Source organism: Fusarium oxysporum, chromosome V (assembly GCF_013085055.1).
Source record: "Fusarium oxysporum Fo47 chromosome V, complete sequence".
Classification (NCBI taxonomy): domain Eukaryota; kingdom Fungi; phylum Ascomycota; class Sordariomycetes; order Hypocreales; family Nectriaceae; genus Fusarium; species Fusarium oxysporum.
Window position 1 is genome coordinate 2,115,007 of NC_072844.1, and position 24,482 is coordinate 2,139,488.

Below are 24,482 nucleotides of genomic sequence, written 5' to 3' on the forward strand. Positions count from 1 at the left end.
CCTGTTTGAGTGACTTGGTTAATGCCTAAAAGATGAAGGTAGTGGTTCTCGTCTTCACTCATGAGTTATGCTCACACCTTTCCTGTTAAATCCGTACATTATGCCGAGAATCCCGCGTAATTAATCGTACATCAAAGAGCTGTAGTTTTGCATTTTGCCATATACTCAGAGTAACATTTGGCTGCTTCAAAATCCCATCCTTTTCGTTCCTTTCCTTCTGTCGCAATATGACAATGCCCTGAACTCCATCCTGTGTTATTTTTCCCGCTGAAACAATAGCCAACTAGTACCATTGACCTCGACCCTAAGCTTCCACCTTGGCCTTCTTGGTCTCGGTATCTTCAGCAGGGTCTTCTGCCTTTCGCTTGCCGTTAGTCTCCGCTTCAGGCACGCGTGCAGCTTCAGGTTCCTCGGCAGATTCGTCTTTGTTCTTCTTGCGGACAAGTCCACTAAGATCAGTTGCTGTCTTTTTAGCCTCATCAACACGGGCCTTGGTCTCGGCAGCAGACTCGCCAAGGGCAGCTCCAAGAATGCCACCGATGGGTCCAGCATCAGCACCCAGAATGTCCTTGGCGTCAATGGGGTCATTGCGCAGTTCGACGAGCTAGGCAGTCAGTAAACGAGATCAAAAACGTCCCAAAAGGACCAGGAGGCACAAAGACTCACTCGCTGCTCCATGTCCCCAATGACTTCCTTCATCTCCTGGATGGATTTGCGCGCTAGCTCGTTATCCTCGGGGGAGGCCATAGTGGCCAGCTCAACTTCCTTATTCTGAAGCTTGAGCTTTGAGCTCTTGATGGCGAGCTCCATTTCCTTGACGGCTTCATCTCGCAGACCTTGGTCCATCTCCTCTCGCTTGGAATTTGCGCCATCGTCACCGGCAGTTGTCACAGAAGCAAATTCCAGCGCCAGCGAAAGCTTGAAGTGGGCTTCAGCGATGATCTCCGACTCCTCAGGGTACAGCTCCAGCTTATATTTGAGCGAGGTTCTGCCGTCTTCAATGGCATTGGGGTATCTGTATGAATGTTGTGGTTAGGACAAAGCTGAAAAACCGTAGGGGCTTGCGCGTACCGTTCATTCTCGAGAGAAATCTCAGCGAGGGCATCGTGAGTGTCTGCAAGACGCTCCTTCACGTGCCGGACGGTAGGCGAATCGCCCTCTGCAGCCTCCTTGCCTTTGCCGCTGGTTTCGGATTCCTCCTGTTCGAGAAGCTCGAGTTTCTTCATGAAGCAGACTCGGGCAAGGTCGAGGATCTCAAAAGCAGTGGCCAGGTCATCATCTTCTTCCCCTTCTTCATCTTCGCCCTCGGCCTGGTACAAGTCAGTATCTGCTACTAAAATTATGGTTCAGGGAAGCTCCATACCTCTTCCTCGTCCGACTCATCAAAGTTCTCGTCACCAGTAAACTGGAACAGGGGCTTCTTATCTCCCTTCATGTCCTCGGTCTTCTTCTCTCCCTCTTTCTGCTCGGCAACAATCCCGACACCTTCTTGCGTCACCTTCTGTGCCTCAGTCTGCGCAGGCTTCTTGGGCTTGCTCTCTGCGCTCTTCTTCTTCTCGGAAGCAGCAGGACCTCCTAGGACATCACTCTTGCTTTGGCCAACTCTGAACAAGCTGCGACCATAGTGGAAAAGGATCTCGGCATTATCAGGTGACGTCTCGCCGTTGACTTCGGCTTGAAGAACACTGGCACGTGAGAAGACCTCGGCGGCCTCCTCGTAGTTCTTGTGGGCATACAGGGCAGATCCCTTTGCTGACAAGTCGGCAATGGTAACCTTCTTAGAGTTGGGATCTTGATCGTTCGCGATGAGGTAGTCGGTGTTGGGGGTGCCAACGCTGGGGGTGCCGATGAGGGGGGTGATGGTAGTGGACTCTGCTTGGTCGGCAGCTTTCTGGGCATCAGAGGGACCGAGAGTATCAACGGATGGGGTCGCAGTCTCTTCGGCTGACCTCTCCTCAGTCGGTTTCTCAGAGGAAACTTGGGGCTCTTCGATGGCCTTGGCCGTCTCGTCCACGACAGGCGCAGTCTGCTCTGTAGCTTCAGACATTGCGGATCAGGTCTGAATGCGTGTCAAATGAGAAGATAAAGTCAATTGGGTTAAGGAAAGAATAGCGAAGGCAACTTCGAAACTTGACAGATGGCTAATGAAATTTGTGGTTGTTGGGAGATGAAATGATTGAAAGTTGGTATCTCAGGTGGAGGTTTGCGACAGTCCAAAAAAGAGACGACCCAGCAACGGTAAAGGCGACCAGGTGATGGGCGCAATGGATTATGTGAAGGTATGACGCGCCATCGTGCTGAGGGTGGGTTTTGGCGCGTTTGATTGGCTGGCTATGGCGTTGGTGGGGGCCTGGGAAGCTTGGAGCTCCTGTTGTTATGAGCTGAGCTGAGCTGAGCTGAGCTCTATCGAAATTCCATCAACTGTTCTTAGTGAGAGATTATTAACGGATGGATAGGATACTCAATTCTATGCTCAAACATGAGTGACTGAAGGCCTATGCCCCATCATTTGTTCCTTTGGACTTTGGGGCTCAGACATACAAAGGCTAAGCCTTGGGAGAACTTCAAGCCTTCAGGCTATCACATGTTTGCCCTTCGCCTAGCATGAGTGCTCCTGTGATAGATCCTACCCTGCAGATAATCATATGAAATGCATTGACGTAGGTACTAGTTATATTCACGGACAATCGCTTGCTAATGTGACTATGCTAATGGACTGTGATGATGTATAGCCTGTGCGTTTTCTATGAAGTCGACTGAATGTTTACATATCTGGCGCTGTCTCTGATGGTGCTTTATGTGACATGGACGTTCAAATCATCAAAACACAAACCCAAAACCACATTGATGAGCTGTATGTATGGCGACCAGCAGTGCCCAAACCGGCAAGGGACTCCCCGAATTATCCGCTATAAGAATTTCTATGACATCCACGGGGCTATCAATAAAACATTCAGCCGCTGCGATGCAATCCATCCTTCCTGAATTTACGACCAGCATTTTGTTATAGCAGAACATCATTTCATGAGACTGGTCCTACCCATGTTATTTGGCTCAACAAATCCCCAAATAATTTACCCGTCTTACTCCGCCACTTTACAGTTGGTCAGCTCTGAGAACTCAACCCCGCGTAAAAACGAGAGTTCACTAATCGACCCAACTTGGCACGCGTTGCATCGTGGTATCGTGGCGCGAGCTGAACGCCAGGTCATGTGCTTTAGTCTCAGCCAGGGGGGTAACTATTGGCTCCAAGACAAGCCATGATCAGGCAACAACAGCCTCTGACGGAATTTCGTTAATTGATCGAAATAGCTGGGAACAAAGGAAGAAAATTGTCAAGAATGGAGGTAGCCAGGAGCCCGAGGTATATATTTGAGTGCTGCGGCAATTGCTCCTTGAAAAGAAGACCATTCAACTTATACCAGAGCCATATATCAATCGCAATTCAAAAAACAGTCACCCACAATGTGTGAAGAAAACCTCGTCCAGGTAGTATCGACGTGACCATACAACATGCCAAGCTAACCTCAATCAAGGAAGCACTCGGCCAAATTTGCTGGCTCGAGGTTCCAGTGCGTGATGTTCCTCGGGCCAAAGCCTTCTACATGGAACTCTTTGGCTGGGAGTTTGTACCAGAGCCTCAGAAGGCCGTCGGCGACTGCGTCAAGAGTATGCACTTCTTCAACAAGGGTAAGACCCTCCACGGGGCATTTCTGGAACATGACGAGGAATATCATGTCATCAACAACAATCCCGACAAACCAGGTGCTCTGCCCGTCCTGCCAACTCTATGCGTACTGGATTGCGAAGAGACCCTGGCCAAGGCAAATGCGATTGGTGGTAAGACTGCCGTGTAAGTGCGCCCGCTCCATCACGAGGTGGAAAGCTTGAAGCGAGTTGAGCATCCATATTAACCGTCGCCAAGTCCAAAGACGGCCATTGGAGGAGGGATGGGGTATTTTGCTCGGGTGATTGATACCGAAGGTAACATGATCGGTCTCTGGTCTCAGAAATGACAAGTGAGCGTGGGAAGATAAGGTTGACATTTGTCACTCAGTACCTACCTAGGTAGCTTATCTCAGCCAAGATATGATGCCATACTGCTCAAGCTGCTTCTGATAATGTATGTAATTCTCAAAATTTACCCCAAATCCATGATCGCGATTCAGAATATTATCCAAAATATCCGAACGGTGGAAAATATTAGAGAAAAACGTAAACTCGCCTGGCAAAACTTGTGCTGACCAACCCGCTGTTAGACAAAGCTTGACGCCAAGCAGAGCCAAGTCTTGTTTGTCACTGCTATATGAATTATTGGACGGAACCAACTGACATGAGCTCGCATGAGTCGTATCAGACGCCAATTAACAAGCTTGGTCGTGAAAAAATTGACATGCAGAGAACTGAAGAAGCGAGCTCTGGAGCCTGTGGTGATTCCTCGCCAAGATCTGTAGAATTTGGCCCTGTCTCATTCGTGGACTAACTGGCTCGAAAAGCCGTTTGTAAGGGACCATGCTTCAGCCTGGGCCGATTATATGGGGTTGGAGACGTCAGGAATTTGACGAAACACGACGGGGTAAGGATTTCACGTCAAGTAATGTATCTGTAACAGACGCGCCCCCGGAAACTTAGAGTTCCGATACTGAGATCGTTATAGCTGGAGAAGAAAGTCTTATGTATCAGAGTCTGAGTATCGAACCAATGTTTTGTCACAGAACAGCCGAGAAACATATACGATACGACGCTGAAATACCGTTCAACGGCATATCAAGATTGACTTTTTAAAGGCGACCTAGTGGCTGTTGGCGATATGTACTATAGACGGAAAACCGCTTCTGCGCATATCCGGCACATTGACCAGATTGGGAAGAATCCATCTACTTGGAGCATGTCCAAGCGACATTTGGGAAATACGACCGCAGAATGAACTACAGACAGCCAACTCCCGTGACGACGACGTAGTATTAAGTCCTGCGGAGATTGCTTATGAGAAGAATACGTAACTTCCTTCGAGCCTCTGTAACTTTTCCGTTCGTGTTCCGTCCCGTGAAGCTTTGCCGCGACTTAGACGAGAGACATGGGATCTCCACTGAACAAGATAGCCGTTACCCACTGAAGACTAACGCAGCGTAGCACCGGAGAGAACGGCGAGACGATATCCGTCCATCTGATGCATACTTGTCCAATGATTACCACCGAAACATATTCTGTAGCGAAACGAAGATCCCGTGCAGTAAGATAATATCACGCCAGTGTTAAGAAACAAAGTGGGCGGTGCTGGGATTGGATATTAGATTAATGCTCGTCCTGAGGCCATACATATGTAGCGACAATATGTAGGCATGGGCATAATTAGTCATAGGCCCCTGAGATAATAAACGTTGCGCCGAGTGCAACCTGTCCATTTGGCTTTGGTCGATGGATGGCATTATCATGCTGATGGTATCGCATGGGGCTTTGAAACATAGAACAAGAGCCAGGGCAAGGAGTGAAGTGCGAGCCATTCGAAACAAACGCGGACCGACACCTTAACCAGAGGAATATGCGGAGACTTGCCACATCTGATTGGAGGATAATTCTAGTCCAGAAAACTCCATCAATTAGAGGCTATGGAGAATTATAAGTCCAAAAGCTTCGACCTTTGGGGACAGGCCCCCACCCCCATTGAACTACATCTCTTTGTGGCGCTTTTTCTTATTCCTTTGAGGAATTTTGCTGTAACGTATCAAAGTATCGTCAGAAAAGACGAGATGCCGTTCATGGACCTGGAACCCCCAAATAATCCGTCCACTGCAAATGCATTTTCTCTCTCTAGTGTTGGTCCCCGTGGGCCAAGGGTCGGCCGCTAGTGAGGTCAGAATTCCATGGCATATCATGCTGCTATATTGCATGGCATCAGGAAGATTGCGAGTGACGATCTGGTAAGGGAAGAGTTTCTAGTTATGGTTTGATCGGGAAATAGATGTGTTGACCGAAACAGCTAATTACGTTGGGTCAACCCCAAAATCCAACCCCCACGACGGATATATTGGAACCATAGTTGATCATCCTGGCATTAGTTACGATGAGCATACGGATAATATCATAACATATAGCATTATTATGAGAAACAATCTCAGAGTGTCCTCTCCATACCATCCATCCATAGCGATATCGCAGATGACATGACTACCTGTAGTACCTACCCAATAGATAAGATATATGCATTATGCAGCCTCAGATAGACTTTCTACTCCATGTCCCAACACAACGGTTGACAAGCTCAAGACGGGCGTCTCCTCGGTCGCCTGGTGGTGGAAAATATCGCCTCGCCCACGCCGCTTGACTTGATTGTCTCCCTTCCACCAACGATAACGGTCTAATCCTGGTTCATAACCAGTCTTCGGCACAGACGCCTTTCTTCAGTATCCATTGCTCATCTCCATCCCGTCTTCTCTGTCTCCATCTTCCCAAGCCTCCTTCGCTTCGTCTCCAGTTCTCTGAAGGTATCCACTGAGGACAATCCACTGCCCTTGTCCGTCAGCTCCATCAGGTATCGTCAGGGATCCAATCCCGCCTATGTACGTCCCTTGTTTCGCTTCGACCATCTGAGTCGGCTCAAACACCATCCCATCGGTCAAATATTCATCGCTTGGCACTTGTTAGCGACTTTACATACATACTCTGGGTCTTGGCCTGGTCTTAGTCTTTGCATCACTTCCCTCATCAACCTCCATCCGTCCCATCATGCTATTACTGCCTTGCCTGCACTGTGCCTTATAGCCCCAGGACATATAATTCTTGCTCTGATTAGTCGCCTTCATTCATAGGTGAGCGAGTACCCCCCCAGAAAACTCAAAACAGTCCTACCATCCTTTCTACCTTCCTCCTTCTCTTCTCTCATCAAACCTCAAACTTTACCCCATACTCGGGAAATCATCCCCACAACAAAGGGTCCGCACTCACTTCTTTACCCTCTACAACTACCATTGTCGACCATCATAGAGATCCAACTTGTTGCGACTCAATTCTAATAATCCATATAGAATTTCCTGCTACTTTCTCTGAACAGACCTGGAATTGGAGCTACAACGGCAACTCAAAGCACGAACCGCCGCCATTCTACCATTTAATACCAAAATCCTCATCGCGACAACGTCGAACGTTGCGCCGTATACGAGAAACCCACCGAGAATCGATAACGAACTTGACCAAGTCCCGAAAATCAATCATCGAGCCTCCTATCAAGAGAAACATCTTCCAGCGCATTCAAGGCGCCTGCTTGGGACGGCAGTGCATTCAGTGTAGACAAGGACACTGCGAATAGCTTCAGCGCAAAGCTGTAATAACGACGGAGCTCGAGGTGGAACGTTTCTGCCGCACCGAAAAAAGATACCATACAAAATGGCTGCCGTTCAATCGATATTAGCGGAAACCCTTCCCGGACCGACGCCCTCAATTGCCTTGAATGGCGCCACCGAACCAACCACTATGCACATCGACCGGCCGAGTTCGAGTCCAGTAATGGTCAACGAGAGCACGTTCGGAAGCACACCAGCAAAGGGAGACTCTAGAATCGTCGTCATTGTGTATGGACCAGGCCAAGAACACATCGTCTCGGTCTTCGCAGAGGTGCTGGGTACGCCATGCAGAACACGGAATGGGTTCGAGGAGGTTTCGTCTGAGGATTCTGGTTTCGTTGTAGGAGTCGCAGCAAACGAAGCGAAAGGAGACGTTGCTGCGCGCAATCGTAATCTCGTTGTTGCAATAAATACTCACTGTGTGAATCTAGGGATGCCTCCCGACACCCAACTTTCCACCCATTGCGACTACGAATTCCTCTATACCGAATCCCCGTTCTTCCGTCGCGACCTGGCTAGATTTATCTCATTTACTTTGGGTCAGATCAACTACCACGAAGCTCTCATGGCAAAGCCAAGAACCTATTTCATCTCCACCACCTTCCCGGATGTCCACGCCGCTCTGCCTAATATCGATATCCTAACTGTTGGCGCTGATGCGGTTGAGATCAGAGTTGATTTACTTAGAGAACCCCTTGGCGATGGTAGCTATTCGGAAGTTCCCAGTCTCAGCTATGTTGGAGAACAGGTCATGCTCCTCCGCCAGCGGACAGAGCTTCCCATTATCTTCACGACACGGTGTGTAAGAGAGAATGGAAGGTTCCCCATGGACAAACCCGAACTGTACTACGAATACCTCTACCGCGCGATTCAATGGGGTGTAGAATACATCGACGTAGAACTTTGGCTTCCAGAAGAGATCCGCAAGAAGCTCCATGAGCAGCGGGGAAACTCGCGCATCATGTCGGCGTTCCACGACTTTTCAGGCAATTTCAGATGGCCGTCGGCGTATGCTCAAGAGGTATTCCAAAGATCTATACCCTACGCGGATATCATCAAAATGATTGCTATAATCAACGAACACAACGAGAACTTTGAGCTAGAGTATTTCCGTTCCAAGATGCGTGCCGAGTACCCCAATGCGCCACCATTCTCCGCCGTCAACATGGGCGAAGTCGGCCAGTTCTCAAGGACTCTGAACCCTGTCTTTACACCTATTACCCACCCACTTCTTCCTCTCATCGCTGCTCCCGGGCAATTGAGCGCTGCCGAGATCAATGCTGCTTTATCACTTCTGGGTCAGCTTCCAAGAAAGCGCATCTATGGCATCAACAGCTCGTCGTCTCGAAACGCCACGCCGCAGGCTCCCTTCTATGAAAAGTGTATAAACGAACTGGGTCTTCCGCATCAATTTGCAGTTGTGGAGAGACATCCAAACAACCCAAGGAGTTTAGAGACATGGTGCAATCAAAAACATTTCGGAGGCGCCTATCTCAACCCGGGTCTACCACATAATGCATTGACAAAGATTAGCCCATTCTTTGCTGGGTTGAACGGTGGCAATGGGCCAATCTTGACGGAGGCGGCTCGCGTTATTGGAGTTGTAGACACCATCGTGGTCCAGTCAGGTACCTCGTCCAGATCGTCGTCTCCGGGCTCAATGCCATCAAGTCCACGACAACGGCAGAGTGACTCGGTTGATCTCGGCAGTCAGTCTGGTCTAGGCTCGTCGACCTCCCTTGTATTCGACAATGCTGGATGGAAGGGTATTCTCAGCACGCTTACAAGAGACCTGGCGCCATCTGCGTACTTCGGCCGCTCGGCTGTTGTCATGGCATCTTCTTCAGATGATGCAGCTCCTGTCTTCTTTGCCATGAGAGCTCTCAAGATCTCCAAGATCTATACTGTTGGCTTCCGTACACCTAGCAATCTTGCTCGAAATGCGCCTCCCATCGAACCGTTTATCAGCCTCGAAAGTCTGCAACGTGCCCGCTCAGTAGAAGACGACAGTGCGCCTTTTGTCATCGTGTCAGCTCTTGGTTCGGAAAAGAGTCATTTGGTTGGTATGTTGTTACGAGCCTTTGGAGGAGTCGGACCCAAGGGAACAACCAACACGAAGAAGGTGTTTCTTGACCTGGCAGACGGAGCTGTCAGGAAGAGTTCTGACCCAGGGCTCATCGCTGAGAGGAACGGATTTGCTGCCTATGGAGCGGACGATGTCGCAGCATTTACAACGGTCGAAAGCCTGAGGTTACTCGTGGGACAAAATGTGCCCTATAGCTTCGTTAGACTGGCAAGCGGAAGTCATCGCTACGGCGTTTGAAAGGAGTGGCGCAAGATTTGCGAAAAAGATCACGTCAATCACCGACGACAGGCAGCCCGCCAGTTCGCCAGAAAGGAGAACAGTGACGATACCTGCTTGGCTCATCTGCTATCGGGGTCAATCGACTCTGGGGCATTGGCGACAGAATAGGATGGATGTCCGAAGCGCCCCAGGCTAGGCGCTTGAAGCCAAAAGATATCCACGAGGCTTCCGCTACAAAAGGCCAAGCCGGGTAACAAACAAGGAACTGTCCCCGTTATATGCGCGCCAAAGGTTCCTGACGCCAAGCGCCGACTGTCATCGAGACCGTCTGGGAACTCTCTTTTGACTGTCTGCCAGCGAAGAGAGTCTTGGCCACATTAGACTTATCGCGGTCTGGCTTCCGGTCATAGGGGTGTTCGAGATGAGCCGCTCTAGGCGGCTGTCGTGGGTGAGAGAAAGTCGCAGAGTTGCATCTTGGACGGATGCCGATCTGGTGTGCAGACGACCCCTGCTAAATACGTACAGGGGACCCTATAGAGTGGGCTCTTATTGCAACGGCGGCGGCGTGAACCGTCACCACCAATTCTAGGTCCGCCGACCTCCACAGATATGAGCGCGGAGGTTCAACTTTTTTCGTTATGAACCTTCCCGATCTGTTACATATTTTTTAACTATGGGCTATAACCATCTAAGTATAGACCTGCCCATGCAAGATTGACTACGATATGAGGATACAAGATGTATACGAGAACCAGTGGGTTGGAAATCACCTATATGTCAGTCAAATATTACATAGACGCTTCTGGCAAATATCACCGAAGCCCAAGATGATGACGAGATTTGAAAACACTTTGCTCCACTATTTGATGTTATTTTCTTTTTGTGTACTCATTCAAAGTTTTGGAAAGTCTGAGGATCCTCGTCACCCTGCTGACCATCTCCTTGGCAGGTTGTGACCATCTGAGAACGAGGCCATTATCTGGTTCGATTAAGACTCACTGATGTTTTGCATACGGACCACCATCGTTTCTCATAAACTTTTAGCTGCAAGACTTGTCCTGTAGCCCCGCAAGGTTTCCGGGAGCCCTTGCCAAATGCCTCATCTGTCATTTGCAGGCATCTGCCCAGGCTTCGAGTGAGACGGGTTTAGACGCTGTGTGAGATTCAGGGCGCTTGGTTGGGGTTGCTTTACCCTGGTCCATGTCGGTGGCTATTTGCCTCATTGCGAGTGTCGGTATCTGTATCTGTATCTGTATCTATACCAGAGGGTCCATAGAATTTTCTATGTTTGGTTCTATTCAAGATATTGGCGGTAAAGGCCCAGTTAAAGAGGGAGAGAGAGAGAAAGATCATGCTGTAGCCGAGTTTAGGATTGCCCATATGAGACAAGGCATGGTGAGATAAGAGGAGCCATCCTGGGCTCATTATATCGTCTCATACTCGAGATAAGGAGGAAGTTTCTTGATGAACTGAGTTCAGATAATACGCACATTTTATCCGGCAGTTCTATTCTGTATGAACCTTGGCTTGATTTTCCTTGATGAATGGAAACCAATACGTCACAAGTGTTAATACCGACCGGCAAGCGCATAATCTGTAGGACGTATATTGTTGGATGAACACCTGAACAAAACAAGTAAGAAGTCAAGAGCCGCCCTGTTGCGGGGAGACGGATCTTGTGTCCTTTGATGAACGATCTGGGACACGTATACATTAAATCGGAGAAGACTTTGGCATGATCCTTTCCTAAGGCAAGAAATAGGGGGCGTGAACAAAGGTGAAAGGGATGTTGTATGTACTGTGTGTATATCTATGCATACTGGAGACGAGACGAGATGAGATGAGATGAACGAAACAACACCATGTTGTTCTCCCTAAGGCCCAGTAAGTTCAGATGATGAGAGGACCTTTGCAGATGCCCTGACAAGGTAAAAACAAGTACGTAGCGTCACTTCACGCGTGGCCAGCACTGGTTTGTTTGCCACAGACAGCCTGACCCCTGGTTTGAGCCAAGCTGCAGCCATCTTTGAATATGGAAACATGCTAACGCTACAGTGAGAGGCATCTAGACTGCAAACCCACACACATGGGGCTTGCAGAGAGACAAACCCCGCCATGAGGCTCGCGACACGCCTCGGTAGCAAATCAAGATTGAAGTGTATCAGATTGAGTCTAGTTAGGCTTCGAGGCCCGTCTTCCCAGATGATCTGAACGGAAACCGGTGACTGGATTAACAATGTAAGTCATGATCACATCAAGGCCATTCCAGGGGCGGGTGGGGATGTGATAGAGATGATGCAGTGCATACAAGTATGTATGGAATGACAATCTCAAGCGCCCATGAATAAAATGCCTCTGATGAACATGGCCGTAGCTGCTGGTTCCCTGGCGAGCGATACGTTGGTATATTCCCTTTGCACCTTTATAAAAATCTGGCGACAAATCACCACGACCAAGGCTCAAGCCACTCAGAGCCAGCAACAAGTCCTAGAAATCTTGTGATAGTTAGTCTTCCACAACATGGAATTGATTGATTGATATACATACAAAATGGTTAGCTGATCTTAGCTCGAGTACTTAGTCGTGTATGGACATCATGTTAACGAGTGAGCGAGTATACCTCGAATGCTATGGTAGCAGACTCACTGATACGTGTGGAGGTCCGATGCCTGACGACGGCTGCCCGTATCGCCTATTCAACATGATACGCTATTCTCTGGAGTTCGAGTTGTAAGAACACAACGATTACAGTTCTAACCGCCATGCTCAATAATCCTGACAACGGCAGCTGAATTCTGAATCCAAGCGAACCGGAGAACCTCCACCTCTAGGTGGAGAATGAAACCACTGAGAGTTTGCATCCTATCTGTTTGTCCTGGACCTAGCTGTCATTGAGCGCGCGGAATTGGGCAAGAAGTGCAAGTGCTGATCATGAGCTAGAGCCTAAGAGCTGCAGTGTCGAGACAACTACTGAGCAGCTGAGAGCGCCCAAGTTGACTTCGCAGAATATAGGGTGAATATAAAATGCACTGATCAGTTGTACTCCACAACTATTCGCTGTATCCAAGCTCAATATTGTGACCCATCTCATGTTGCCGATAGCAGCGTAGTCTTGTGAGCCAAGATCTTGGACAGCTTTTGAATGAGTTGCCGCAACGCACATGTAGGTCCCAAGAACGATGTTGACTACAGACGTTTATTATTGACTGGAGATAATTTGGTGCCTTGTAACAGGTATGTGGATATGGATATAGCCTTTCGTGATATGCAAGTGCTCCTGGCTGTTCGGCGCTCTCTGCGTTGCCCACTCTCACCTCTATTCCGGCAGAAGACACTGCACTAGTGCAGAGTCCATAGTTGAGGATGTAGCTGTCCAGATACCCACAGGAGGGAGGTTCACCGAGTTTGGCAGAGTATATGTTTTCGTGTAAGGCCTAGCAGAAACCCAGCAATCCACCAAGAAGTGGTAAAGTTCACGTCATTTGTTTGTGAAAGTGAAGACGATGATTTCAAACAAGCCACATCCAAATACGGGACTGGTTTCATATTTAGGTGAGCCACTCAGGCTGGCTATTCGTATGCTAATTAGCTCAGCAAGGACAAGTTCGAAAGGCTTAGGACTTGGGAGTGTGAGAATGGTTCGATACTTAGCCAATCCACTCCGTATACCGGGTACGAATCGAGCACCTGGGGTAAAGTGGATGTACCCGGTAGAGACAGGAAAGGGCAGGGAGGACCGGCATTGATAGGCTTGCACACTGCCCTTCTAGAAAACCACCGTGCCAAGCTCTGGTCTGACAGCCGTGGAGACTTCGCAAGCCGGGAACCTGTTGGGTTTAGCCTATTTATCAAGCTTCAATGCGCTCGGCATTGACTATACCACACTTTCAAGCACTGGCCAGTCTTTAGTGTGAACATTGATGATTACCACTGCGTCACAATAGCAGAGTTCGAGAGGTTTGGACAGGGTGCCGAGGCGAGGTCTGGTGCGGCAGAGGCAAAGCCACCTAAACGTGGATTGACAAGGATACTGAGAAACCCATGCACAAACCCAGGGTTTCAAGCGGCCTCAAGGTCCGAATCGGGGGACAGAGCCGACGTACCATGAAAAGTGCGAAAAGCACGCACCACTCACCGATACTAGCCAGGCCTGTCAGGCTGCCAGGATGTTAGCCTCATGCCTATGGCCTATGAAGCGGAAAGAAGAGACCACAACTAAGAAGTAGGAGGCAAGATCTAGTCCTCCCCAATCTTTCAGCCCTGATCAACAAGACATGGAGAATGATGAAGCGCCAGTTCTTTATATAAGCCTTGTGGCTGCAGAAGATGCTGGTGTATCCCCCACATATGCAGGTCCGATGCGCCCATGTCTTGTTTGCTTTTTCGAAGATATAGTTGTGAGCTCCTATAACAGGGCCAGTACAGTATCGATCCTAAATTATGTGACTTAACTTAGTTGATAGTCAGCCCTGCTGATCAGTTTCAAGGGTGCTCCGAGAATGAGAGAAAAAACCGAAGAGTTCAGCTAGATCGAAATGCTAGGAGGGTGTTGCCGATAGCTCCTTGCGGCTCCGTTGAACCTGCTGCGTACCAGGGGACATCTCGGCCGGAGTGGAGTGTTGTTCGAGTGTTCACGTCATGTTGGGAGAATGAACATCCATCCTGTATAATCAGTGCCGTAGAGCCCCTGAGAGATAGGAATGATGACTGGGCGTTTATGGAAATGACCTTGATAAACAACAAGAGCAGCCGCTGGATCCCACCAACTTGGGTAGAGCGTGGCGCTTAGGAAGTCTTATTAATTCTTATTGCTCCCGCTAGTCTCTCGGCCGACTCTTGAAAGCCTAGATCATGCAGCTCCGAACTGTGGACACTAGTTCTTATGGATAACTTCCGCTTGGTAATAATAGGTCGAGTCAGGAGCAACTACAAGGGGGACGAAAGAACTTCTCCGGAGATATCCACACGTCCTGGCGTTGCTGTTGCTATGCGCCGTGGCCAGGGGAGGAAGGAAGATCATTTTGGAGATTCGAAATGGCCGTGTGAGGATACGATGTATGCCGCCTGTCACTGAGGTGAGAGAGGAGGCCCAGAAGATGAAATAAGTCTGGACTAAGAGTATCAAGGTAGCAACCCGTACGGGAACGACGCACTGCGACTTAGGAGAGCCCGATATTGATAAGAATACCCAGGCTCCAGGCACCTAGCCAGGATCCTGTCCCTAATCGATGGAACCAACCAACAGCCATCGGTTAGAAGTTGGGATGATACATAACTGGGATGTCAACGAGCGGTCTGTAAGTTCTTCGCGGAAACGATAGAGAAGCCTGATGCTAATCTCAGCTGTTTGATAGTTTTGGTCATGTTTTCTACCAAGTTAGAGAAGCGAGGCCAAATCCGGTGAACCTATTCTTGTCTGGGTTGTTTATGCGGAGCCTTCAGGCTTCAGTTGCGCCTTCGAAACACTGTATGCAGGTGCATGTATGCGATAAAACGTGACGCCATTGGATGGATGTCGTGCGATGGTTGCTCAGGACGTCGACCACGACAACAAAAGCTTCCATGTTTGTGACAGAAACTCCTAGATCCTCGCTCTAGAGTTTCAGGCTCACCAAAAAAGCACAAGCAGCTACTAACCTATCGCAACTGCCATGGTTGTCGTCCGTTCCATTCGGTCCCCGCCCGCCCCTAGTTTCCATTGTCAAGACAGGGTCCTTACAGCCCCAGTCAAGCCCCAAACAACGCTGTTCCCGCTATGCTTAAGCGAAGCGTCCGCTAATTCAGGCACCTTACGGGAGTCTCTAGGTAGTGCCTGATTTTACCTCCACTTCTGTTCATTCATCGCTGCCGCTGTCAGAGAAAGTCTGACAGACAGGAGCCATGTGTGACCGAAAGCACGCTGTGCAAATAGAAGGAAGCATGGACAGCGCCACCAAATGACAGGCAGGAGCCAAGAGCTTGGACCATCTTCACCTCTTTCTTGCTAGACAACTCACCAACCTAGCCCACATTAGAACACATCCGAAGCCTTCTGGATCCAACCCATATCGTATCGTAAGTCTCGCTTCTCGCCTTACTCGCCTCGTCTGAAAGGCTACTTTGAGCTCTAGGGCCAGATGCTGCGTGCACCTACACTTGACGGGCATCTGTGTACTTGCCCAGGTCCTGGACAGAATATAGACCCGTAGCTCTGGGTCGGTCCGGCATTGATAGACCTTGACCTCTGATCTTTGATCGTTGCCCCTGGTTAGCCTCAGCTTATCAATGAAGCCGACAAAAAGGAAGAAAACCCTGTCTTACCTCAAGAAGAACATCCCGGAGTGCCTTTGATTTAAATCAAGGATTTTACTGATGACTGTTAAGCCGGAGACTGGGACGTCCAAAGCTGCAGAACAGGAACTGTCAACTTGAAGCAGTTCCATATCGACTGGTACCTTGCTGCTCTGGCGGTTACAGAACCAAGTACATAGTCAAGCAAACCTTGGTATCGAAGGCTATCAGAAAGACGTTCATAATCGCTGTCGACCTGGTCCCTACCACTTTCGCTAACATGAGCCCGAGTTTCTGGTCATGGAACTTGGGACCCGCATAGCATGGCCTGGTGTCCCCTGGCATAAATGAAGACGTACGTACGTATTGTATGTACTAGTCTAGTCCTTGCAACAGATGTCTAATCTGGTGTGAGGAGGAATCCGCTTTTCAGGACCATTTAGTGGGAGCAAGGCCGAGAGGACCTTTAGGAACGAGACCGAGTACGCACCCTCGATCAAGACACAAAGCCGTGCCTGTCTAGCATCTAAAAACAACAAAAGCCGGAGGAAGTAGACAGGATCGACAGATGCCTCGGGTAATGCTACAGTACTTAGAAAAGACGAGCGGCATCAGGGCATGCTCTTCCCCGGTTTGGTCATTTGGGGGCCCATACGTTACCATCATTTGGGGGTTTAGCCTGTCGGTTGGGAACTTGGGGGTTACTCTACAGCACTCTCTTCTTCATAGTCGCCATCCCCTCTGTGCGCTCCAATAACACAGCTGGTCCAGACGCCAGCATGATGTGCCGTCTGCCTTAAAAGAGATTATGCTGGTATTGGCTGCTCTGCAAGTTCGTGGGAGCCATGCCTGTCAGGCTTGAGTCAGCATTCAGAAACAGCATCCACAAGGGGACTCAAATCTTGAGCTCCGTTTCCCCACCATGATCCATCCCAACATCGACACCACCATCTCATCATTCATGCCCGCACCCCGGTCCTGTCACTAGCCACCTCCACATTGGCAACAACCAGAATGAGACCGGCGACTGGGGTTCGGCCGGGTCAGTCGTACAATTCTGGGCCTCCGAAGTCATTCTACTACCGGTCCTGTCCCATCTTCTAGACGCCTCACCTTACTTACTTCTAGGCTCGATCTCCTCCTTCCAATTCCGTCCTTATTTCTGTTTATGTTACCCAGCCTCTTGGGAGCATATCAATCACCATCAAGCTGCACCATCATCATTATTGCCGTCGTTGTTGACCGTTTACCCATACTGTCAACCAATACGGTATAACGAGCCACACCTCCTAGAGAGTGCTTGGATCTGGTATCACTTGGAATGATCGACTTCTGATAGCTCATCAACGACACTCCAATCATTCTTTTCTTGTCTTTCCCGCATCATTGTCTCTCATTTACTCAGGTATAAGTTCTCTGAGACAATACCAACAAACCGAATCACGACCTCAACCACCAGCAGGTTTCACTCGTTACCACCGGCATAGTTATGACTACTTCCATATACGACGCCATGAACGTTCCTCACATACCCGGAGTCCACCCCGTGGCCATTCCCCGACCTCAAGTTGGCATTGAGCGCCTTCCAACTCGTCGCATGAGCAATGAGCCACGCGAATCAATGAACTGCAAGTCGTGCCGAAAGCGAAAGGTGAGACATTGCGATTTGTTTGCAAGAGCTATGATTCTTACTAGCATTACCCCAGATTAAATGCAACCGACTCCGACCTTCCTGCGAGGCTTGCCAGGTGTTCCAATGCCCTTGCATTTATGGTGAGTCGCCACTTCATCACACAATTTGTTTGTTGTCGTTTTGGATTTCTCAGCATCGCCGTGCCGGCCCCGACCCAGCAGCGCAGGCTAACTCAGCTGCAGACGCGGTCCCCAAAAAGCGTGGACCAAAGACAGACGTATTGGAAGCACTTTTGAAAAGAGTTGACGGGCTCGAGGCGAAGTTGAGAGAAAAGGGCGAAGACGATGTGTCGCTTGCAAGCTCAAATTTGCCAGGAGCTGGAAAGGGAGAAGCTTCTGAGAATGGTTCTCAAGTCACTGAAGTTGGCGAGTCGATAATCAAACGTGCCACAGTCGATGCGCGTGCATCTCCTGGCGATACGGCATCACTTTCTCCGCATACTCCAATAGCTCGGTTTGTGTTGTAGTCACTTTTCTACCCTGGCTTGATGACTGACTCGCTCTCTAGTGATCTGTCCCCCCCTCCAGCCCAAGCTGAGGTCTTGCTCGATACATATTTCGCCAGGTTTCATGGGAAACCATACTATATCGTCGATGAATCCTCTATTCGACAAAGACTTCAACTCAACCAGCTCCCTCGATTCCTCTCCTTTGCCATTTCAGCCGTAGCAGCGAGGTTTGTTCCCCCTCAATAGCACAGACCCCTATGCTGACCGTATTCAGACACACCACCGACCCTAGTGGGTATCAAGCGGCTGCCAACCTTAGTGAAGACCTTGCAGCACGGGCTAGACGAGAGATCAACACCGACGAGCCATCCATAGATGGATTGCAGGCGCTTCTGTTGTTGGTCAGTGCCTTCACTGCGACAGGAAAAGGAAAGAAGGCGTACATGCTTATGAGTAAGCAGTGACATTGCCCCAGATGCCAGCCAATAGTACTAACAAGACATAGCAAGTGCCACTGGTATGGCCATGGCGCTAGAGATACATAAGGAAACTGACGGGCAGGCTCGAATGACTCCAGTTGAACGCGAGATGCGACGCCGACTCTTTTGGACTTGTTACTTGCTTGACCGGTTTCAAGCAACCGGCTCGAAGCGACCCAGCCTAATTAGCGACAACACTATTATGCTGCGGCTTCCTTCTTGGTCGCCCAACTCATCCTCGCTACCCGTCGAAGGCGAGTTCTTTCAAACAGGCTCGAACCTCCAGTACTTCCAGGGCAGTGACAAGAAGCCCCAGGGAAGCATGGGCATGCTCATCGACATCACACGTGTTCTTGGAAACACAAATCGATATCTTGCCGCTGGTGGCGTCAAAGGCGACTCTCACTTTCCATGGCACACACTCTCCACAATATCCAAGATCCGTCAAGACCTAGATGTTTGGGCTTCTGGAACTGAAGACGTCTTTTCCAACCTTGGCACGCTTTTTGGACAGGCCGACTCGACTATCCTCCTGCTCAGCAAAGTTATCTACCACCTGATCCACTGTCTCATTTACCGACCGTTTCTCCCTATCGACCTTGCAGAACTTGCAGAGACAGGACAGCACCAATCCTGGCAGATTGAAGCCACTAACATGTGCTTCCTTCACGCCAACGCGATCATGGAGCTGATCCAACTTGGAAAGCAATCAGGAATTGTTGACTGGCCGGCATTTATTGGATATTGTGTCTGCACAGCAGGAACAGTTCACGTTCACGGAGCCCACTACAGTCAGCAAGGGAACCAAGGCGAGTTCAATGTCTTCAGCTCGGCAGCAGAGTTTCTGTCAAGAGAGATGCAGTTCCTGAGTGAGCTGCGGTATGCCTGGGCTACAATACAACACCAACGCGAGACACTTCAAGACATTAGCCACGCACATGGCGAGTTGGTGAAGGCTTTATCTCGCAGCTCAATGCGCTATACACCTGGGTTCCACAGCGAGGATTTCTTCGATCGGTATTCCAACATTGGAGGACCGGGTGGCCCGTCTTTCAGTTTCGATGCAGCCAATCTTCGCCTTGCAGATGTTGCAGTTGACATGGGTGCTGGACCAACAGCTGAGGACACCCTCCGAAACAACGATGGACTACAGCGACCGAGTCTCAAGCGCAAGAATACGGCTCCACCAGGACCTATCAACCGGAGACGACCTGACGTGAAGGTTATTTCGAGCCTCGCACCCTCTGCGTCGGGACTACCTACTCCAGGCACTGCTCGACGATCATTCTCGTATACGTCGGGAGGGATGCCGCATTCATCGCCTGGCCTCCTTGCAACACCAACCTCAATCCCGACCCATCACGAAAACCAGGAGATGTACACTATGCATGACCACATGGGTGGTGATGCATCCGCAAACAATGCTGCAGTCGCGGCGGCAGCGGCAGCAGGTTTCACCATGTCACCCACGTCGCATGCCGTTTCATCTCATAACATGCACCCAATGGGTGGCGCACCTTTCAGCCCACCTTACAGCTATGGCTCAGGGTCAAGCATTACAAATGCTGGACCAGGTATGATCAATGAAGCGAACGGAGGCTATGATGCTATGTTCGGAACAGTGCCCACCAACGCCTTTGGCAGCCCAGCGGCGTGGCACGGCGATGACAGCCATACCAAGATGCACCTCAATCAGATTCGACCGGCAGCGACGAGCCCTGGAGCGCGAAGCAACAATGGCAGTACTGGAACAGGCCCAGGAGAGGAGAAGGACCCATTCCTGGCTCTTCTTGAGCAACTGGCCGAGAATGAAAATCGATCGCAGAACGGGCATGGAGGCGATCTTGACTTTTTCCTCGGTAACTCAACCGTCAACCCTTGAGGGCGGCTGAGATAGGACAATATTTACTTTCTTTCTTGTATCTCTTCTTTTTGTTACGATTGTTACTATTCATGTACATAGATAGGAGGAATAAGTCGCTGGGCGATGCGCGACGGACGCATAGCTCAGGAAGCTCAACGCGGCAATCGGAATTGGACTTTTGGGCGCAATGGAAACTTGCAGCATTTACAGGCGAACGGGATGGTTGAGTCAATGGATGTTTCATGAGGGCGGGATCCTCGACAGACAACGAACTGGTACGAAATACTTGAAGAAAAGCATTAGCCATTGTATATTAGAATAGCTTGGAAACATTGAACACGAACAGAGCAAAATGAAATAAAATATTGTAAACTAGTGAATCTGGGGTCTATTAATTGTTGAGTGATTATTTCCACTACGAGTCAGTGCAAGCAGTGAACTAACAGTGTAACGAGTTAGAGGCTCGTGGTTGTCATTGAAGATTCGGTAGAATAAGCTGGCCCTGTAAACTCTAAGGAAACTTTTCAGGGTTGGGATTGGAGCGCATGGTTATTTCAGTGATCATCAGCCCAATTGCCATACCCGGTACGTACCTTGGTATGTGAGAAGGATGGAAGAAAGAACGAAAGAAAGACATGATAATGGTAACCTAGGTACCTACCTACCTTAAGGTGGTAGTGCTAGCATCTCGTGTGGTAGTAGAGATGGCTACGTACCTTAGATCGGGTTGCTCTGACAAGTGTGAACTCTGAAAGAAGCTTCCTTACTAGTGCCGACGGGCAAGATCTCTCTAACGGTGTTGCATTGCCAGGATCTGGGATCAACTGATTGACGTCCAATGGAAGTGGAGCTGGAACTTGAGACGATTGATTTCTAGGGAGCCTGGGACGTGTGAATGCTTCATGTGGCGGGTGGGATACGATTAAGCTTAGCGATTGGCTCGACCAACGGGCACCGGCCCGCAGAGCCACAAACCATGGGTTCGTCCCAAACGGGACCTGATAGCGAGATTAAGCAGGGGTCTAGCATGCAGGACAGTGCACTAAAGGTGTAGTCGGGTGCATAGCATAGCATAAGGTAGCGTCGGCCAACTAATCACACTATGCAAACTCCTTATGCACCACTAAATGCTGTACGGTGACAGACAGTTCGCATAATATCTATGGAGATTGCGGGATGTGCCGTCCCGGGAGAGAAATTTTCTTTTTAAATTTCTTGCTAGTGTGCAAAGCACTTGTTATAAGCGTAGGCCAAGCATAAAAGTATCATGACCACTCGTGAAACTCTCATGTTTGATCCCTCATGATAACTAACATACGCACGGTGGCGATCGTCACCAAAAGAAGTTGTAGCTCTGGCACTGGACTGTTTTACTAGCTCGAGTCACCGTTTCTCTATATGTACGGTTTCTCCCTACTGCAAAGACACTTTCTTGCCCAATGCTAAACTGTAAACAATGTTTGGAGCACTGTCAGTTGAACCTGTAACATGTAGAGTTTATACGTGTGCTTTCTATAAACAAACGCCTTGTCTGTCATGGCGTCATGAACTGACATACGTAAAACCTCTTGAAACATCCCCTAAAGTATCCAAAAATACTTCAAACTCTAAACAAACAGACACCACAACGTCAACCTCTGTCTTGATAATTCAACGCCTTCGCCTCACGCTTCACCGACACCCTCGTTCTCAGCTACAACAGCCCTTGCTGCTTCTTCATCTGGCTGCTCATCTCCCCGCTTATCGTCAGGTGCTTTCTTTCCTGTCAGAGCTTGAAACAAAACGACCACGACACCCAGCGTGGCCATGGCCTGCCAGACGCCTCTCGTAGCGCCAGCATAGCCTTCTATCGCAATGTTTTGCTCTACCGGACTCAAGTCACCGCCGTGCACCAACCCTGGCGTGTTAATCAAGCTAGACACCAGTCTCTGTCGAGCATGACTCAGATGCTCACCACCGTCCAGCTGGAGGAATCCTGACACAAGATTAACCCTCAGTAAGCGGTAGAAGATACCGCCGGCCACCGCAGTGCCGAAACTTGAACCCGAGCCTCGGAACGTACCCAGTAGACTGGTGGCGATGTATCGGGTATCATCATGGCTGAGGTGCAGAATATGCGCAAGGGTGTAGTTGACTCCTCCACCCGTCGCAAGGCCGTTGATCAGAACGACTACGACGAAGAGAGCAAGAGGAAGACTCGTGGTACTAATAAGTGATAGTACATAGGTGCTCACAGTGAAGATGGCAAGGGCTGAAATGGACGGGAGCCAAAAAGCACCGTCTCGGCGCACATGAAGCCAGCCGACGAGGATGCCACCCAGACCAAATCCTATGTTTGTAGGAATGAGGATGGAGCCTGCAGCTGCTGGAGAAGAGCCTCGAACTGCAAGCATGAATATAGGCGCGTAGAACAAAACGCTCCAACGGGCTATCATGAGACCTAGCTGTGCGAAACATGAGAATAAGATACCCCATGAAGAGAGAACCTTGACGGGTATGATGGGATCTGCTACCAGGTAGTTCTCAACTGCAAGGAAGAGCAGAAGGATGACGGGTGCGATACACAGGGGTATTGTTTGGATCTCATCGGCGATTGCGTAGAGAAACAGCACGATAGACATAGTCTTGAAGTGTGAGTTAGTCACGATTCTGTGTGAGAGAAGCATGCGAAGCTTACTAGAAGGCCAGCCCCAAGATAGTCGATTCGCGCGAGCTTCTGTCTAGTAGATGTCTTGGTATCATGTGCTTCTGCTGCAGCGGGTATACTGATAAATACTCCCAAACCTGTGGCGAAAGCGAAAGGGATTTGTCCCCAGAACAGTGGCCTCTATGGCTGGTTAGTCACTGCACCGAAAGTTCTCAGTCCAAATGAGTTCAACGTACCCATCCTACAACTGGCATCAGACCCCCGAATACGATAGCACCAAAGGAAACACCAGCAGTAAAGCCCGCGTTAATCAAGCCTAGCACAAGACCTCTCGACTTCTCGCTGGCTAACTCCAACCCAATAATAATGGCGAGTGACAAAACTCCAGCACCGCCTGTACCTGCAATGACCCGGCCAGTAACAAATGTACCAAACGAAGTCGAGACGGTACAGATCAGTCCACCAGTGGCTATGAGAACCGCAATGGGGAGAATAAGAGTCCTGGGTGGGAAGATGGTTGCCAGGCGCCCTGCTACAGGAGCGAGAGAAGACATGGGAATGAGGTAGGCACTGGTGAACCACATGGCAGATGAACCGTGGGAGCCAAGTTGAGATGCAATGGCGCCCTGAATCAGAGTCATACCAGACATATTACATGCTACAGATGAGTCAGTAAATCGTGAAACTTACAGTAGGAAAGTCGCAGATGATGAATAACCTCTTACCTGTTAAGAAGATGAGGAGCCACAAGCTCACTCCTATCGCAATTCCTCTCGCAAGTGGGATGTGGACTTTAGATTGAGTCTCAACATGACGAGAATTGCTATCCTTCTGCGTACTCAACCGTACTGCCGAGCTTGATCTCGAGCTTGAGCTTGACCCAGCAAGCAAGGGCGTCTCCTCTGAAGTGAAAGGCGTGTCGTCGCGAGGGTTAGAGGACGGACCCGGTGCGGCGCTGCCGGAGCCGGAAGTCTGCGCCGGAGAATGCATGACAATCGGGCTTAACGAGTGTGACAGGATCGCTAGAAAGTCAATACTATTACATGATCTAAGGATAACGAGGAGTGCGTTGTTGTCTGAATGGTTTGGGGGAATGACGTGTGTTACGCCATTGCTGTCGCCATGACCGGTGATGACGTTAGTGACGGGTTAGGTGATAACGCCGGGCGGGGATCGGAGACCGGAGATCTGGAGGTTCAACGCCGACAACGGATGCCGACTTGAATCGGAGGGGCATTTGGTTCCGGGGCCGGGAGGAAAGGCTACAGTCACATAGATTTAAGGAGGAAGAATTTGTGCAACGGCGTGATGAAGTCTGAATTTTTTGTAATATGACTTTGTTCGGAACACGCACTGGCAAGGAGCTTCGTACAGTATAGTTATCTTGGATGAGATGAGCTTTCCGAGGTGCATGTATGCTCAAAGTGAATAGTTTG

General features: G+C 49.6%; 5 protein-coding genes across 5 annotated transcripts; 3 read left to right on the forward strand and 2 right to left on the reverse strand.

The window, feature by feature from the left end:
- Nucleotides 1-70: 70 nt before the first annotated feature.
- Nucleotides 71-2,210, reverse strand: FOBCDRAFT_35509 (uncharacterized protein). The gene is made up of 4 exons (XM_031184103.3): nucleotides 1,364-2,210; nucleotides 1,072-1,310; nucleotides 667-1,015; nucleotides 71-604 (listed from the first exon to the last, which is right to left on the reverse strand). Exons 1-4 carry the CDS (start codon nucleotides 2,045-2,047, stop codon nucleotides 305-307), a joined length of 1,572 nt encoding a protein of 523 aa, XP_031039745.2. The 5' UTR covers nucleotides 2,048-2,210; the 3' UTR covers nucleotides 71-304.
- Nucleotides 2,211-3,382: 1,172 nt separating this feature from the next.
- On the forward strand, nucleotides 3,383-4,370 carry FOBCDRAFT_223445 (Glyoxalase/Bleomycin resistance protein/Dihydroxybiphenyl dioxygenase). The gene is made up of 4 exons (XM_031184108.3): nucleotides 3,383-3,489; nucleotides 3,537-3,853; nucleotides 3,926-4,123; nucleotides 4,260-4,370. Exons 1-3 carry the CDS (start codon nucleotides 3,466-3,468, stop codon nucleotides 4,014-4,016), a joined length of 432 nt encoding a protein of 143 aa, XP_031039750.3. The 5' UTR covers nucleotides 3,383-3,465; the 3' UTR covers nucleotides 4,017-4,123; nucleotides 4,260-4,370.
- Nucleotides 4,371-7,383: 3,013 nt separating this feature from the next.
- On the forward strand, nucleotides 7,384-9,663 carry FOBCDRAFT_136289 (type I 3-dehydroquinase-domain-containing protein; the record flags this gene model as incomplete). Its single annotated transcript, XM_059607950.1, has 2 exons — nucleotides 7,384-7,729; nucleotides 7,772-9,663. The coding sequence occupies 2 exons, from the start codon at nucleotides 7,384-7,386 to the stop codon at nucleotides 9,661-9,663; spliced, it is 2,238 nt and encodes a 745-aa protein (XP_059464916.1).
- A 7,273-nt stretch (nucleotides 9,664-16,936) lies between these two features.
- Nucleotides 16,937-20,775, forward strand: FOBCDRAFT_319522 (fungal-specific transcription factor domain-containing protein). The gene is made up of 6 exons (XM_031184114.3): nucleotides 16,937-17,566; nucleotides 17,622-17,688; nucleotides 17,791-18,061; nucleotides 18,116-18,283; nucleotides 18,331-18,509; nucleotides 18,562-20,775. The coding sequence occupies exons 1-6, from the start codon at nucleotides 17,405-17,407 to the stop codon at nucleotides 20,415-20,417; spliced, it is 2,703 nt and encodes a 900-aa protein (XP_031039756.3). The 5' UTR covers nucleotides 16,937-17,404; the 3' UTR covers nucleotides 20,418-20,775.
- A 1,076-nt stretch (nucleotides 20,776-21,851) lies between these two features.
- Nucleotides 21,852-24,192, reverse strand: FOBCDRAFT_223456 (major facilitator superfamily domain-containing protein). The gene is made up of 4 exons (XM_031184117.3): nucleotides 23,772-24,192; nucleotides 23,283-23,704; nucleotides 23,077-23,226; nucleotides 21,852-23,023 (listed from the first exon to the last, which is right to left on the reverse strand). Exons 1-4 carry the CDS (start codon nucleotides 24,034-24,036, stop codon nucleotides 22,064-22,066), a joined length of 1,797 nt encoding a protein of 598 aa, XP_031039759.2. The 5' UTR covers nucleotides 24,037-24,192; the 3' UTR covers nucleotides 21,852-22,063.
- Between the last annotated feature and the right edge of the window lie 290 nt (nucleotides 24,193-24,482).

Coding starts and splice junctions, on each gene's coding strand:
- FOBCDRAFT_35509 (XM_031184103.3), bottom strand. CDS start 2,047: ATGTCTGAAGCTACAGAGCAGACTGCGCCTGTCGTGGACGAGACGGCC. Junction 1,311..1,363: donor ATGAGTCGGACGAGGAAGAG/GTATGGAGCTTC, acceptor GACTTGTACCAG/GCCGAGGGCGAAGATGAAGA. Junction 1,016..1,071: donor ATTTCTCTCGAGAATGAACG/GTACGCGCAAGC, acceptor ACATTCATACAG/ATACCCCAATGCCATTGAAG.
- FOBCDRAFT_223445 (XM_031184108.3), top strand. CDS start 3,466: ATGTGTGAAGAAAACCTCGTCCAG. Junction 3,490..3,536: donor GTGAAGAAAACCTCGTCCAG/GTAGTATCGACG, acceptor ACCTCAATCAAG/GAAGCACTCGGCCAAATTTG. Junction 3,854..3,925: donor ATTGGTGGTAAGACTGCCGT/GTAAGTGCGCCC, acceptor ACCGTCGCCAAG/TCCAAAGACGGCCATTGGAG.
- FOBCDRAFT_319522 (XM_031184114.3), top strand. CDS start 17,405: ATGACTACTTCCATATACGACGCCATGAACGTTCCTCACATACCCGGA. Junction 17,689..17,790: donor CCAATGCCCTTGCATTTATG/GTGAGTCGCCAC, acceptor ACTCAGCTGCAG/ACGCGGTCCCCAAAAAGCGT. Junction 18,062..18,115: donor CCGCATACTCCAATAGCTCG/GTTTGTGTTGTA, acceptor CTCGCTCTCTAG/TGATCTGTCCCCCCCTCCAG.
- FOBCDRAFT_223456 (XM_031184117.3), bottom strand. CDS start 24,036: ATGCATTCTCCGGCGCAGACTTCCGGCTCCGGCAGCGCCGCACCGGGT. Junction 23,705..23,771: donor GCTCCTCATCTTCTTAACAG/GTAAGAGGTTAT, acceptor ACTCATCTGTAG/CATGTAATATGTCTGGTATG. Junction 23,227..23,282: donor TGATGCCAGTTGTAGGATGG/GTACGTTGAACT, acceptor AACCAGCCATAG/AGGCCACTGTTCTGGGGACA.